The sequence below is a fragment of the Ahaetulla prasina genome, chromosome 11 (assembly GCF_028640845.1).
Source record: "Ahaetulla prasina isolate Xishuangbanna chromosome 11, ASM2864084v1, whole genome shotgun sequence".
NCBI classification, from domain to species: domain Eukaryota; kingdom Metazoa; phylum Chordata; class Lepidosauria; order Squamata; family Colubridae; genus Ahaetulla; species Ahaetulla prasina.
Genome location: NC_080549.1, coordinates 15,661,447 through 15,677,536, shown reverse-complemented (window position 1 = coordinate 15,677,536; position 16,090 = coordinate 15,661,447). Strand labels below are relative to the sequence as shown.

At 42.9% G+C, this 16,090-nt stretch overlaps 1 protein-coding gene across 4 annotated transcripts in view; it reads right to left on the bottom strand.

The window, feature by feature from the left end:
- The window catches only part of CHM (CHM Rab escort protein), a 97,759-nt gene extending 90,409 nt beyond the window's left edge, over positions 1 to 7,350 (bottom strand). For 3 of the 4 annotated variants that reach the window (XM_058197043.1, XM_058197040.1, XM_058197041.1), the window contains exon 1: positions 7,263 to 7,350. In XM_058197043.1, coding sequence (XP_058053026.1) covers positions 7,263 to 7,311 — 49 coding nt within the window. In that variant the 5' untranslated portion in view covers positions 7,312 to 7,350. The remainder of the gene's footprint in view (positions 1 to 7,262) is intronic. The other variant, XM_058197044.1, reaches the window with a different exon arrangement.
- Positions 7,351 to 16,090: the final 8,740 nt, after the last annotated feature.

The following is a 16,090-nucleotide window of genomic DNA, read 5'->3' as shown; positions in this document are numbered from 1 at the left end:
GCCCCGCGCGCTCACATTTGCAAACCAGTAGCGAAGGTAAGTTAATACCACCTCTAATACCAAGGTCTCCATTTCTAAAGAATCCTCTCAAGTTCTGGTTAAAATAGGGACTGAAGGAATTGTTATTGGTTTTTTTTTAATGTTTCCCAAATTTAATTGTGGGCAAAACATAGGCTATCTAGCAGTAACCTATCTTTCGAAAAAACCATTTTTGTACAACCAATAACCCCCCTAGAAACATTAAAATCTGAACTGGCGTTCTGATTCAAACTGGAGTAATAACTGCTTTGATGATGGCTATGATGAACACATTTCTTATCGAAATGGACTCTTTTCCAAGCCCACCAAGGCTCGCCTAAGACTTGGCCTTCTTTGTGCTCCTGCATAAAGTTCCTCAATTCATTTGATTACATTCTGCCGTTCCTCAGGGGTCACCAAACTTTCGGATCTCAGGGACCACTAAATTCATAATTTTAAATCCCGGGGACCACTAATACGATCTGCCTAATGACCGCCTGGGTGGGGTAGCTAGGTGGTCATGTGACTGGGTGAGGGTGGCCAACTCGATGTCACTCACGTCGAGGGCACCTCGCCGGCCTCTATTCACCCTTCCCCTACCAGCCACTCCTCGCCTGTCCGCCCGGGCTCCGTAGGACCCCAACAGAAAGCAGTTGTTGGAGCTAAGCAGCCACCATGAAAAAGAATTGGCAAAACAGCCAGATCAGTTCAAATTGGATCTGGCCGAGAATGAGGCTCAGCAGAAGCACCTCACTGAGGACTATGAGCATAGGCTTTCCACATAAAGGGAAGACCTGTGGGAGTGCAAGACCAGGTAGCAGCACCTGGAGGCTCAGCAGGCTAAGATGGTCAGTCAGTTCCAGGCCATGATGCAGTCCCACTGGAACAAGGCCCTCCGGCTCTTTGCCACCAGCTGTACTTCCCTCCAGCCTTTGCCCAAAGCCACACCCTAAATGGGAATTTTTGCCCCCCTCCAACTGGCACAGAAAGACCCCTAAGGGGGAGACTCTCTGCAGCAACACAAATGTTTGTTGCACATAACCAGCCCAGGGGCCATAGTTTGAGGATCTCTGATTTAGTGCAATATAAAAAGTGCAAATAACCACCAAAATTTTCTCACGGACCACCAGTGGTCCATGGACCACCAGTTGGTGACTGCTGTTTTAACCATCCTACATCACACAGAAGATAACAGGGTCAGAGTTCCAGATGAGGTTACTTCCTCCTTGGTCCTGTTCTTCTCTCCAGAATACAAGAAATTTAAAAGGAAGTCTCTTTCATTCAACTTTATCCTCTCCATTAAGAATCTCAGTTGGTGGTAACCCATAGCTGACCATAACTGGCCTAGAAAGCTAAAGGTATCAGTATTGATTAGTACTTGGACTGGAGACTATCAAGAACTGCTAGGGCTGTAGGCTAAATCTACAAAGTGGGAAAAAAAATATTCCAAAAAGTAATTCTTTATTTTTGGCAAGATAACTGGATGTCAATAGTCACCAGTAATTGAGCTGAATTCAAGAATGTTTTTAGCTTCCCCTCCTCCATAAGAGGGAGTTTGGGCCAATCTGTGTAGTTTTCCTCACTCAGGGACACCTAATAAGCTTTATATATGAAGGCTAAGACGATGATCGAAAGGTCGGCAGTTCAACAGTTTGAATTCCTAGTGCTGTGTAACGGGGTGAGCTCCTGTTACTTGTCCCAGCTTCTGCCAACCTAGCAGTTCGAAAGCACATAAAAAATGCAAGTAGAAAAAATAGGGACCACCTTTGGTGGGAAGGTAACAGCGTTCCGTGCGCCTTTGGCATTGAATCATGCCGGCCACATGACCATGGAGACGTCTTCGGACAGCACTGGCTCTTCGGCTTTGAAATGGAGATGAGCACCGCCCCCTAGGGTCGGGAACGACTCGCACATATGTGCGAGGGGAAACTTTACCTTTACCTAAGAGTCTGAACCAAGTGATTCCTGATCTTGGGCTAACATAACCTTTAGAGCAACCTTTAAGGTCCAGAAGTTTGTTTGTTTTTAACTGAAACCTCAATAATCAGATGCCGATTAGTTGGCTCATGACAAACATCCATATACTGAAATAAGGAACGACATCCTATAAACGCATATTGAAGCTAATTCTTATCTGAACTGAATGTTGAACACACAGCAAAAATCAATTTCTGGACCTGCTAATCTCCTTAACCTTCAGCACTGCCATTTTTGCCCCAGTCCAATTTAGAACAGGTCTACCTAATCTTGCATACTAGATGCCCTGATGTTGTCCACATCTGGCAGCTGTAACTTAAAGCACAATTTAAATATATTTGACATAGCTTAGCTATTGTTTGAAACATACTGAATGCATTTTGAATGTATTCAAAATCAGAGTCATATAGGCTGGGTTGCGATATTGGACTAAACCATAGTACACATTTCTTACTGCACTGTAAAACATTAGTCCTCATGGTTTATGATTTAGAGCAGAGGTGTCAAACTCAAGACCCAGGGACCAGATCCAGCCCGCAGGGTGCTTAGCTCTGGCCCATGGGGCTGTCCTGGAAACAGCAAAGGACCAGCAAGCCGTCACAACCAAAAACGGAGCTTAGAAGCCAGTTTTCGCTGGCAGAGCACTCGGGCCACCACAGGTGCCCCGAGATGAGTGACCTCAAGCTGACCACACTCACCTTGGCCCCTAAAGTCAAACACAGCCCCGATGCGGCCCTCAATGAAATCCAGTTTGACACCCCTGATTTAGATTGACACACAAGCCCATCCAATTGAGGCTAAAGAAACCATAGTTAAAGAAAACAATGAAGAAACTCAGTCACAGCACCTCATGGTTCTTCCAAAACGGCAATAATTGTTCCTGCATGACAGATTCTACAAATTTCCCATTTTTAATATTCATGAAGGGAAAGAAGTATGTAAATGAGCACAAGCACTTTCAGAACTAAGCAAGTAGCTAAAGAGAAGGGAGGGGGGAGAATAATAAATTCCTAGGAATAAATAAATATAGTCCCTGACAAAGGAGAGAGTGAACAAGACATTCCGTTTTAACTCGTGGTTTATTAAAGTTTGAATGAAACACAATTATCTGCATTCGCAAAGCATGCAAAACCAAAATGTTTTAGTGAAGAATACTGCCTAACCTCAGGCAGGCGTGGTTTATTCAGTAACATTTGGTTAAACAAACCATAGCTTAATGTGTTAGACAGTCTTTGTCAGGCACTCTTAACTCAGAGTTTTTCTATAGCCAGGCTAGCTACTGATAATAGCATTATTCATCCGGATGATATGTCTGGCTTCTGTTAATGTCTGCAAAGAACTACATGCTAAACAGTCTACAGAGTACAGATCCAATTTTTTTTTTTTTAAAAATGTGTGGACAAATAAATAATTGGAAATGCAAATAATTTTAATTTTAAAATAGTTTTATTTCACTTTACTGCATGCATTTGATGGATTTATTATAACCTGGCTTGAAAGCCTTAAAAGCATTCAGCATCCATATTAACTTGTTTAAATAAAACAAAATACAAAGAACTTTGTATTTGCAGTGCTTTCAGATCCAACATGAAAAGCAATTACAGCAAATGAGCTAAATGCAGTTGCAGAAAGAAAAGGCGTATTTTCCAGCAATGGACAAGAAAACTAAGGTCTCTAAATTGTATGAGGCTTTGTTTTATCCATCCAACGCATCCATCCAATTCTTCACTCCCCAGTAAAAACCCAGAAGGTTCTGTTAATCTCACGAGCAAACACAAATCCAATCACCCAGTCCAAGATTATGCTGCCTAACAGAGCCAGATTGGTGTAGTGGTTAAGGTACCAAGCTAGAAACCAGAAGGCTTTGAGTTCCAGTCCTGCCTTAGGCACAAAGCCAGTTGGGTGACTTTGCAGTCCTTCTCCCTCATCTCTAGAAGACAGTGGCAAAACACTTCCAAATAAAGTTATCAGGAAAACTGTAGGGACTAGTCCAGGCACTCACCTCAAGAGCTCAAGACTGACTTGAAGGCCAGGAGAGCCAGTTTGGTACAGCAGTTTATTTATTTATTTATTTATTTATTTGATTTCTATACCACCCTTCTCCCGAAGGACTCAGGGCGGTGTACAGGCAAGAATAAAACAGACGGTACAATATACAAATTTAAAATGCAGTTAAAAAACTTATTTTAAAATTGGCCTGAGAAGTAAAATATATAATAAGCTAAAAAACCCCATTTAAAATTAATTTCTAAGAATTTAAAAATTTGTTAAAATCAATTTAAGCCAGCCCCGCGCAAATAAAAAGATGTGTCTTCAGTTCGCGACGGAATGTCCGAAGGTCAGGTATTTGGCGTAAACCCGGGGGAAGTTCGTTCCAGAGGGTGGGAGCCCCCACAGAGAAGGACCTTCCCCTGGGGGCCGCCAGCCGACATTGCTTGGCGGACGACACCCTGAGAAGTCCCTCTCTGTGAGAGCGTACGGGTCGATGGGAGGCATATGGTAACAGCAGGCGGTCCCGTAAGTACCCAGGCCCAGTTAAAAGCACCAGGATAGAAACGAAGAGACCATTCAGTTCTAGTCTTGCCATCAACATGAAGGCAATTGAGAAACTTCGGACCAGTCCTTCCATCTCAGCTCCAGGAAAGCAATGGAACTGGATGAAGGCCATGGCAAACCACTCCCCTTGGAAGGCCTGTTTGGTGTAGTGGGAAATTAACAAACCAATAATCCAGAAATCATGAATTCTAATCCCGCTTTAGACACCAAGCAGGGGTGAAATCCAAAAAATTTCCCTACTGGTTCTGTGGGCGTGGCTTGGCAGGCGTGGCAGGGGATATTGCAAAATCCCCATTCACACCCCACTCCAGGGAAAGGATATTGCAAAATCCCCATTCCCACCCTACTCTGGGGCCAGCCAGAGGTGGTATTTGCAGGTTCTCCGAACTAATGAAAATTTCCACTACCGGTTCTCCAAACTGCTCAAAATTTCCGCTACTGGTTCATCAGAACCTGTTAGAACCTGTTGGATTTCACCCCTGACACAAAGCCAGTTGGGTGGGGGGTGGGGGGCTTTGGATCACTCCTTCTCTCTCTCTCTCTCTCTCTCTCTCCCTCTCACACACACAGACACACACACTCACTCCCAGCACAGCAACAGCAATGGAAAAAGGCAAACCATTTCTACTGGAAAGCCAACTTGATGCTGTTTATGAGTTCTTAAGACATGGGCCTCAATCAGCTGGGTGACCTTGGGCCAGTCCCTCTCTCTCTCAGCCCTAGGAAGGAGGCAAACCACATCAGAAAACCTTGCTCAGAAACCTGCAGGGACTTACCCACAAGACCACGCCAGGAGTTGACACTAAGACAGAGAGATTTCATTTAAGCCAGTGCTTCTCAATTATTTTCTGTCATGCCCCCCTAGGAAGAAGAAAACATTTTTCGCGCCCCCCGCGATTGGATACAGAGATATAAACACGGGGCTTAGCTTGTTATGACAGTGTTTGCCGAGGTCAAACGCGCCCCCCTTTACGGAGCCTCACTATTTGAGAAGCACTGATTTAAGCTAATTCCATCCTTATACAGTTAGAATTATCATTAGGAAGACAATTACTAAGGGATTCTCAAATGTGCTGCCCACTGTCAGAAACAGAAATCAATGGGATTCATTGACAGAGTTAAGTGTTGGACTAGAACTGAAGTCACTCTTTTTCAGCCCAGACCAACCCCACCCTTTTGCTGTGAGGAAAAAATGTAGAGGAAAAGGGTGCAATGCAGACCAATACAAGCATCTAGAACAAGATGATATCAAGGAGAGAACCAACCTAGAATTGAGGATTAATTTCCTGGCAGCTACAACAATCATTAATCAGTGGAACGGTTTGCCTCCAGAAGTTGTGAATGCTTCAACTATGGAAGTTTTTAAGAAGAGATTGGACAGCCAATTGTCTGAAATGGTACTGGGTTTCCTGCCTGAGCAGGGGGTTGGACTAGAAGACCTCCAAGGTCCCTTCCAACTCTATTACTCTGTGTGTGTGCTTGTGTAGATATATGATAGATTAGACAGACAGACCGACAGATATGGTACATAGGGGATGGATGGATGGATGGATGGATGGATGGATGGATGGATGGATAGATAGATAGATAGATAGATAGATAGATAGATAGATAGATAGATGATAATTATTATTATTATTATTATTATTATTATTATTATTATTATTATTATTATTATTATTATTTATTTGATTTCTATACCGCCCTTCTCCCGAAGGACTCCATCTATAGATAGATAGATGGATGGACGATGGATGGACGGATGGATAAGATAGATAGATGGACAGACAGACAGACAGACAGAAAGATAGATGATGGATGGACGGATGGATAAGATAGATGGACGGACGGACAGACAGACAGATATAGATGATGGATGGACGGATGGATAAGAGATGGATGGATGAATGGATAGATAGATAGATAGATGGATGGATGATGGATGGACGGATGGATAAGATAGATAGATAGATAGATAGATAGATAGATAGATAGATAGATAGATAGATAGATAGATAGATAGATAGATAGATAGATAGATAGATAGATAGATGATGGATGGATAAGATAGATAGATAGATAGATAGATATAAATTAGATTTAGATATATATTTATTTATAAACACACACACACACACATTATATAGGGCCCAAGACAATTCCTCTTCATTCAATGTGACTCAGGAAAGCCAAAAAATTGAACACGCCTAGAGAAAAACATCTACAAAATAATAACAATAATGATAATAGTGATAATAATGATAATAATAATGCATTTTTGAATGTACAGTTGACTGAGTTTCATGTTTAATGAATAAAGTAAATAATAATAATAATAATAATAATAATAATAATAATAATAATAATAATAATAATAATAATAATAATAATAATAATAATAAAAAATAATAATACAACCAAAAATCCACCAGCCCCTGCCCCCTTTTCTCTCAACGGCGCAGCGGCCACCCATTAGCCTGGCATCGTCTGCCCTTCCAAACCTGGGCTTGGCTGGGGATGATGGTAGTTGTAGTCCACCCCTGGGGGTCGCACCCGATGCAGGGAAGGATCAGGTTCATTTCCAAAGCTGCTTCCTTCTCTCCCTGGCTTCCAAAGCCCTGGCCAATCTCGCCCCCTCGCTCCAGCCTCGGACACGCTTCCCTAACCCCGGCCCAGCCATTCGCACGTTACATTCACGCGAGTTCCCTCACCCGTTCCTATGACCACCACATCAAACTCGGAAGGGAGGTGGTCCGCCATCTTGGGAGGGGAAATTTTTTTTTCCGCCCGCGGTCACGTGACGCCTCTGCGTCGGCCGAGCGCTGCCGGAAGCGAGTGGAGGCGGAGAGGGGGGCCCGGAAATTTCTTCGCGGGGCATTGTGGGCAATGTAGTTCGTCTTTCCAACTCTCCGCCGGAGCGAGCGTTCGAAAGGGAGTTTCGTTTGGTCCTCCGCTTTGCTTTCGCGCAAAACGTTTGCGCCTATTTAGCTTGAGCGCCTTTTTAAAAATAATCCCTTTAATGTAACATTAAAGTTGCAAGATTTAACATAACATAACATAATAACAGAGTTGGAAGGGACCTTGGAGGTCTTCTAGTCCAACCCCCTGCCGAGGCAGGAAACTGAATTTAGCAATTCCTTCCTACTGCTGTTTCTCCAACGGCTGCATAAGGGGTAGACTGCTTTATAGTATGGAAGTTCTACTTCTATCTATCTATCTATCTATCTATCTATCTATCTATCTATCTATCTATCTCTATCTATCTATCTATCTATCTATCTATCTATCTATCTATCTATCTATATCTCTCTCTCTCTCTATGTGTGTGTGTGTGCCTCATAAGCTACAATTAAATTTAAAGCAAATAAACCATTCATTAGGGTCCGCCCCTTAAGCAAGGGGGCTGGACTAGAAGACCTCCAAGGTCCCTTCCAGTTCCGTTCCGTTCCGTTCTGTTTCGTTTTATTTATTTATTTATTTATTTATTTATATATTTATTTTGTCACAACAATATATGTAACTATCATACAGAAAGGTTATATAGTATATAAAGGTATAGAAGAAAAGAAAAACAATAGGACAGGAACGGTAGGCACGTTTGTGCACTTATGCACGCCCCTTATGGTCCTCTTAGGAATGGGGTGAGGTCAATAGTAGAAAGTTTTTGGTTAAAGCTTTTAGGATTATGAGAAGAGACCACAGAGTCAGGTAAAGTATTCCAAGCACTGATGATTCTGTTACAGAAGTCATATTTTCTGCAATCTAGATTAAAGCGGTTGACATTAAGTTTAAATCTATTGGTTGCTCTTGTATTATTGCAATTAAAGCTGAAGTAGTCTTTGACAGGAAGGACATTACAATAGATGATTCTATGAGTTAAACTTAGGTCTTGTCGAAGGCGACTGAGTTCCAAGTTTTCCAAGCCCAGGATTTCAAGTCTAGTGGGATAAGGTATTTTGTTGTTTACAGAGGAATGGAGAACTCTTCTTGTAAAATATTTCTGGACACGTTCAATTGTATTGATGTCAGAGATACCAATATTCATTCCATCCTGGGTTCTGGCTGAAGTCATGGTTAAAGCAAGGCAAAGCTTAATGTGATATGTAAATCCAAATAGCCTCTTATTCTCTCTGCGTTCTTTTTCTTCTTTGTTACCCATCGTTCTCCAGGGTGGGGTCTGACATTCAGAAGTAATCCCAGACATAAAATCATTCATTCTCACCTTTAACAAGTGGCTATTACAGACAGGAAGGTTTTGGGCTGAAGGCCGGCTTTTCCAGGAATAGATATTGCAGACTTGTGGGCTCTCAAATAAGTATGAAGACATACGGGAGCCTTAATATCTGATACCACTAAGGGGAAAGAAAACTGACTCTTATTCCATTAGTGCATTGTTAGAATAGAATAGAATAGAATTTTTTATTGGCCAAGTGTGATTGGACACACAAGGAATTTGTCTTGGTGCCTATGCTCTCAGTGTACATAAAAGAAAAGATACCTTCATCAAGGTACAACATTTACAACACAAATGATGGTCAATATATCAATATAAATCATAAGGATTCCAGCAACAAAGTTACAGTCATACAGTCATAAGTGGAAAGAGATGGGTGATGGGAATGATGAGAAGATTAATAGTAGTGCAGATTTAGTAAATAGTTTGACAGTGTTGAGGGAATTATTTGTTTAGCAGAGTGATGGCATTTGGGAAGAAACTGTCCTTGTATCTAGTTGTTCTGCTGTGCAGTGCTCTATAGCGTCTTTTTGAGGGTAGGAGCTGAAACTATTTATGTCCAAGATGTGAGGGATCTGTAAATATTTTCACGGCCCTCTTCTTGATTCGTGCTGTATACAGGTCCTCAATGGAAGGCAGGTTGGTTGCAATTATTATTTTGTTATAAGGTAGTGATGGCTAACTTTTTTGTTGTTGCGTGCCAAAAGTGCAATGCATGTATGACCCCCGCGCCCCCCCGCACATGTGTGTGTGACCCCCCCACTTGCATTCCCCCAGCCACCCTGTGATGTGCAGGTGACCCCCCCACACCTCGTTTTGGGCCTACTGGCCTCCCTGCAGCCTCTTGGGGGTCCCCCGCGGCCCGTTTTTGCTCCCAGAAAGCTGCAGGGAGGCCTGCCTGCACCCATAATGCAATGTGCGCATGACACACACACACACACAGTGCCCCTATCCCCATACATGCGTGCGCAACCACCCAGCGCTCCTCCAGCCCCACATGCATGCACATGCAACAGCCCCCCCTCCCCCCTCCAGCGGCCCGTTTTTGGTCCCAGGCAGCTGCAGGGAAGTGTGCGGGGCCCAAAATGGGCCGCAGGGAGCGTGGTGACCCCCCCCCATGCTCCCCACGCACATGCACATGTGACCCCACACACACATGAGTACATGTCTCCCACATGCGCCCCACTCCCTGTGCATGCACAGCAGAGACCTGAATATCAGCTGGCTGGGGGAGCCGTATGCGCATGCAGGGTGGAGCTGAGCTGGGTGACAGCTCACGTGCCCACAGAGTGGGCTCCATGAGCCACCTGTGGCACGCTGACATAGGTTCGCCCTCACGGTTATAAGGTCTCAGTTCACCCGCAAGAAGGGGAAAAGATGAGATAGCTGAAAAACACTTATACAAGCTAAATATTTATCCAATTCAGTGAGTTAATAACTTGGCTATGAGACGGTGACTAGAAATGGACTCAGTGGCAAATCTGAGACGTTACTCTCTAAATCAGAGATTGTAGAACTCAAAAAACAGTGAAAGGGGAAAACCAAAATAATCAAGAATCCAGATTCATATTCCCTGCAAAGAAAGGACACACAGGTGGTCCTTAACTCACGATGAAAATGGAGCCCAAAATTTTATTGCTGAGTGAGACAGTTGTTAAGTGAGTTTTGCCCCATCTTGCAATCTTTCTTGCCACAGTTGTTAAGGGAATCACTGCAGTTGTTAAGTTACTAATGTGGTTGTTAAGTGAATCTCACTGTTGTGGTCCTCCAGTAGCCTGCGGAGCTGGCAACAGAGTCGGACAGCAATGAGGCTAAGGAAGAACATGAGCCAGTCCTGGAGGCTGGGGAAGGCCCGGATGAGGGCTGTGTGTCGGAGGCAGAGATGGGGCCAGGGACATCTGGGAGTGATGTGCGGACTCCGGAGGCTCCAGAGGCTGACAGTAGTGAGGCAGAGGAACAGGATGAGCCTGTTCCTAATGCACGCATGAGAAGAGTTGCCAGAAGGCAAGAGCAGCTAAAGCAAAGTGGACGACTCATGAGTAGGGCCAAGAAATGATTAGCCCCTCCCATAAGGTTTAAAAGACCAGCAACGTTATTTGGGCTCTTTGCCAGAAAGCAACGTTGATAGCCTTGCTCCTTGTCTTGCTCCATTTATTTCTTGCCGGCGTCTTCTGCTTTTGAACTTTTGCCAAGAAAAGCCTTTGGCAGGTTGCCTAATTAGACCAAGGTTGGAGAATTGTGTTATGAAGAATTTGTTTTGATTTAGTTTGGACGATGCTGAGAATGAGTTAATTCTCAGCTGTTCTAATAAAGTCTGTTTGTTTTTGAACTGACTGCATCTATTACTACCTACTTGGGCCTGGATCACAACACTCACTTCCCCCTTGACTTTGCATTTCAGAAGGTCACAAAAGGGGATCATTTGACCCCGGGACACTGCAACCGTCATAAATATGAGTCAGTTGCCAAGCATCGGCATTTTGATCACTTGACCATGGGGATGCTGCAATGATCATAAGTGTGAAAAAAGGGTCATAAGTCACTTTCTTCAGTGCTATTGTAACTTCGAACAGTCACTGAATGAATTGTTGTAAGTCGAGAACTACCTGTAATATGTTTTTTCATTAAAAGAGGGGGAAAAAGAACCTTAAAACTGAGGTGATATCTCAGATCTGGTTTCTGTACCTGTGGGTATAAAAGTACAGTGTCGTGACACATGATAGAAAGGATAGAGAAATGATTGAGTAGAAGCGCAGTAATAAAATGTGTTCTATGACATCACCAAAAAATGACGCGGTGGCTCACGTGACTAAGATGCTGAGCTTGTCAGTCGAAAGGTTGGTAGTTCGGCAGTTCAAATCCCTAGTGCCACGTAATGGGGTGAGCTCCCATTACTTGTCCCAGCTTCTGCCAACCTAGCAGTTCGAAAGCAGGCAAAAAATGCAAGTAGAAAAATAGGGACCACCTTTGGTGGGAAGAGAACAGTGTTCCATGCGCCTTTGGTGCTTAGTCATGCCGGCCACATGACCACAGAGATGTCTTCAGACAGCGCTGGCTCTTTGGCTTTGAAAAGGAGATGAGCACCGCCCTCTAGAATCGGGAACGACTAGCACATATGTGCGAAGGGAATCTTTATCTTTATCTTATGACATCACCATTAAAAAGATGCATTTGCAAATGGATATTATTATAATGCATTTGCAAGTGGATATTATTATGTTGTGTTTGATGTTCCTTGCCAATCACACCAGATGCCCTGTGAAATCAGTATGCAAAATTACACAAGTTATGGATACATAGACAATATTTGCTTTGGTCAGTGACCAAAATCAAGCCAAGTTATGGATTAACACAGTGTATGAACAAGCATGTGCAGCTAATCCAGAATTTGGTTTGTTTGCCGTGACTCGTGGAAAGCTTGGACCTTAACATCAACTGCAAACCACCATGATGAAGAATTGCTGAAAAACATATCCTGGCAGTTTTATTATTGTGTGGACCAGAATTCTCTGAGTGAACCACATAATTAAAATCATTAAACACTTTTGATTTCAAATAAAGGCGCCAGAGTCATAGTTAGGGGATCGAGGCAAGTAGAGCACACTTAGTTTTATAGATAATATAACAAAATTACCGTAAGTCACACTGTCAACCTTCCGACTAGTGTACTCAACCAAGCAAGCACGAGTGAGACAATCCAATCTTTGAATGTAAAACTTTATTGAGTACATCATTTCAGCACTGATTAGGGCAAAACCAGATCTAACTAATTCCTGTGCAAACCCACATAATTAAAGTATAGATTCTCCTTCCCTCTATTAGAGCAGGTCACATTGTCCAATTGAGTCTCATTATACTGTTATGAGAAAAAGTCAGCAGCATTGGGGATTCGTCGGAAAACGCGTCAAACACACCATAGCTATTTTATATCACAAATGTGGCAAATCTTTTGCCCCGCTTGTTCCTTTTCCTTTTAGTAATAAATTGACTACGAGCCACACAGTTTATGAATTGCGATTTTAGTATAGTTAGACCATGTATAATTGACAGAGTGGATTTTATCATGGATTTTATTTGTTATTTATTATTTTATTCTATAATTTTTAATTGTATATTTATTGAGTGTTTGATTTGTTCTGGTTTCTGGTCTATGACTGTAATAAAATTCTGTTCTGTTCTGAGAAAAAGTCTTTGACTCTGGCAAACACCTGCCGAAGTGTCCTTAGTTCTCACGTCTGTCTTCTTAATATCTGGAGCCTACATTCCATCTTCCCCTTTCCTCCCTCCTGGTTCTTTGGCAAGCTGAGAAGCGATAATGGTTGCAACAGCAAAACCGTGCTTCGAAACTTGACACACATTCAGGGAAACAAACTTGTACTGATCGGATAAAAGTAACTGTACATGAAAATAAATTAGCATTGTCTTAGTGAACAAGCAATTTCCCAGGACCGGAATGATGGAGTCTATGTCTGTGTTTCTTCATAAGGGCACAATCTTCCATCAGGATATTTCTTGAGAATTGTAGAATCATAGGGCTGGAAGGGACCTTGGAAGTCTTCTAGTCCAGGGGTCTCCAACCTTGTCAACTTTAAGCCTGGTGGACTTCAACTCCCAGAATTCCCCAGCCAGCAAAGCCAGCTGGCTGGGGGATTCTGGGAGTTGAAGTCCACCAGGCTTAAAGTTGACAAGGTTGGAGACCCCTGCTCTAGTCCAACTCCCTATCCATGGTAGAAGACCTTAACTCAGAACAGATTTCTATGTTGGATTTGCCAACAAGAACAGCTGTCAGGAGGACATCAAAATGTGCTAATATTAAAGCTCTTCAGAGTTTAGGGACAGTTATTGAGTTTAAGTATCCTGCCAGTCTAACAACTGGGGTGGTGGGGATGTTCACTTACTTGATTCAAGTTGGGCTTTCAAATTTCTTTTTTTGTTTTTAGTTGTGAAGTCGTATCTGATCCATTGCGACCCCATGGACAACGTTCCTCCAGGCCTTCCTGTCCTCTACCATCCCCCAGAGACCAGTTAAGCTCACGCCGACTGCTTCAGTGACTCCATGAAGCCACCTCGTTCTCTGTCGTCCCGTTCTTCTTTTGCCCTCCATCATTCCCAGCATTAGGCTCTTCTCCAGTGAGTCCTTCCTTCTCATCAGATGGCCAAAGTATTTGAGTTTTCTCTTCAGGATCTGGCCTTCTAAGGAGCAGTCAGGGTTGATCTCCTCTAGGACTGACTTGTTTGTTTGCCTTGCAGTCCAAGGGACTCGTAGGAGTCTTCTCCAGCACCAGAGTTCAAAGGCCTCATAACGTTCTCCCTTTTTCTGTTCATGCTTTCCTAAAATAAACATGAACAGTAGATTAATATACTTAAGGAGAAAGCATGGTATGTTGTTGTTGTTAGTTGTGAAGTCCTTTCCGACCCATCGCAACTCCATGGACAACGTTCCTCCAGGCCTTCCTGTCCTCTACCATCCCCTGGAGACCATTTAAGCTCATGCCGACTGCTTCAGTGACTCCATCCATCTACCTCGTTCTCCGTTGTCCCATTCTTCTTTTGCCCTCAATCGTTCCCAGCATTAGGCTCTTCTCCAGGGAGTCCTTCCTTCTCATCAGGTGGCCAAAGTATTTGAGTTTCCTCTTCAGGATCTGGCCTTCTAAAGAGCAGTCAGGGTTGATCTCCCCTAGGACTGACCGGTTTGATCGCCTTGCAGTCCAAGGGACTCGCAGGAGTCTTCTCTAGCACCAGAGTTCAAAGGCCTCAATTCTTTGGCTCTCAGCCTTTCTAATGGTCCAACTTTCACAGAATATTTTATTGCAACACCCCCATCACTGGATTAAAACCTCATGGAGGAGAGGGACGAGGGAGGGGGAAAAAAAACACAGGTATGAATAATTTTTATAGCCGTTGGCACGGCCCATTAGAAAAATGTCTTATAGTCTTTCTCTCCCCCCCCCCCCGCCCTCTACCCCTTTAGCTATTTAATTGCAGTGTCATAGTAACAGAAAAGGAGCACACTCAATTCTGCATGGATGAATAAGCACATTCAATAAAAAAGATTTAACAGAGTCAGTCAAACACTGGTTTAAACATTTTCTGCATAACAGACCGCAAAATGACATTCGTTTTACCACTACATCCTTCTACATTGGAAACAAACAGAAAGGCCCAGCACTTTACCGGCATATTCAATAGCGTGAGTGAAAAATTTCCTTATATTTCAAAGAACAAGCCCTTTTTGTCAATTACAATAGCCTGCTACACCTATTGAAGAAGGAGCAAGATTACACTGGAAAGGAAAAAAAAGAGAGACAGCCCTTTGCAGTCATTCAATTACCATACACTCGCTTTCTTCCCCTTCTTTATCTTTTATCAGTACGCTTCTGGATGCATTTGTAATCTAGGGGTGGCCTTCGAGCAAACAAGTGCAATTAATGAGTAGGTGTGGAATGATGAACAACGTGTAACAATAAAACGTGCAAAATTGGATTTAGCTGAGGTTTTTTTTTTCTTAATTCTTCCCTCGCAACCGTCAAACGCTTCTCTCTTTATAAGTGATTTTTTTGGGGTTACTGTATGCCAATTGCTTTCCCTAATATACAGTTTCATGGAGCGAGTGGGGAATTCAGAAAGTGTGTTTTGGTTTAAGTCGATCCATTGATAATGCCTGTTTAGTATCATTGCTACCAAAATGGTAACCTTCAGCCAGTGGTGGGATTCAGCCAGTTCGCACCACTTCGGGAGAACTGGTTGTTAACTTTCTGAGCAGTTTGGCAAACTGGTTGTTGGAAGAAATCATTAGGGCAGAGAACTGGTTGTTAAATTACTTGAATCCCACCACTGCCTTCAGCCTTACTTCATGTCTCTAATAAGTATTTTTGTCTCCGTCTTATTAACAGAGTTATAAAGTAATTCCACAACTAAGTTGCATTATTGTCCTCTCGGAAAAGAAGGAGTCAAATTTGTTGTTATACCGTAATTGATTGTGGCAAGTATAGATCTGCCTATTTTGCCTATTTGACTGTTAAACATAGTTTTTACTATATCGACTATGATTTATTCCGAAGTAAGAATTGGATTTAGTGAAGCTTAACATTGCAACTGCAATCAAACTACGAGATTTAAACCCAGCTATCAAAAGAAAGAAATATGCTGCCCGTATTGTGACTGTAGCTTTCCTGACGGTGAGAACAATTAATCAGTGGAACGACTTGCCTCCCAAAGTTGTGAATGCTCCAACACTGGAAGTTTTTAAAGAAAAGATTGGCCAACTACTTGTCTGAAATGGTATAGGATTTCCTGCCTGAGCAG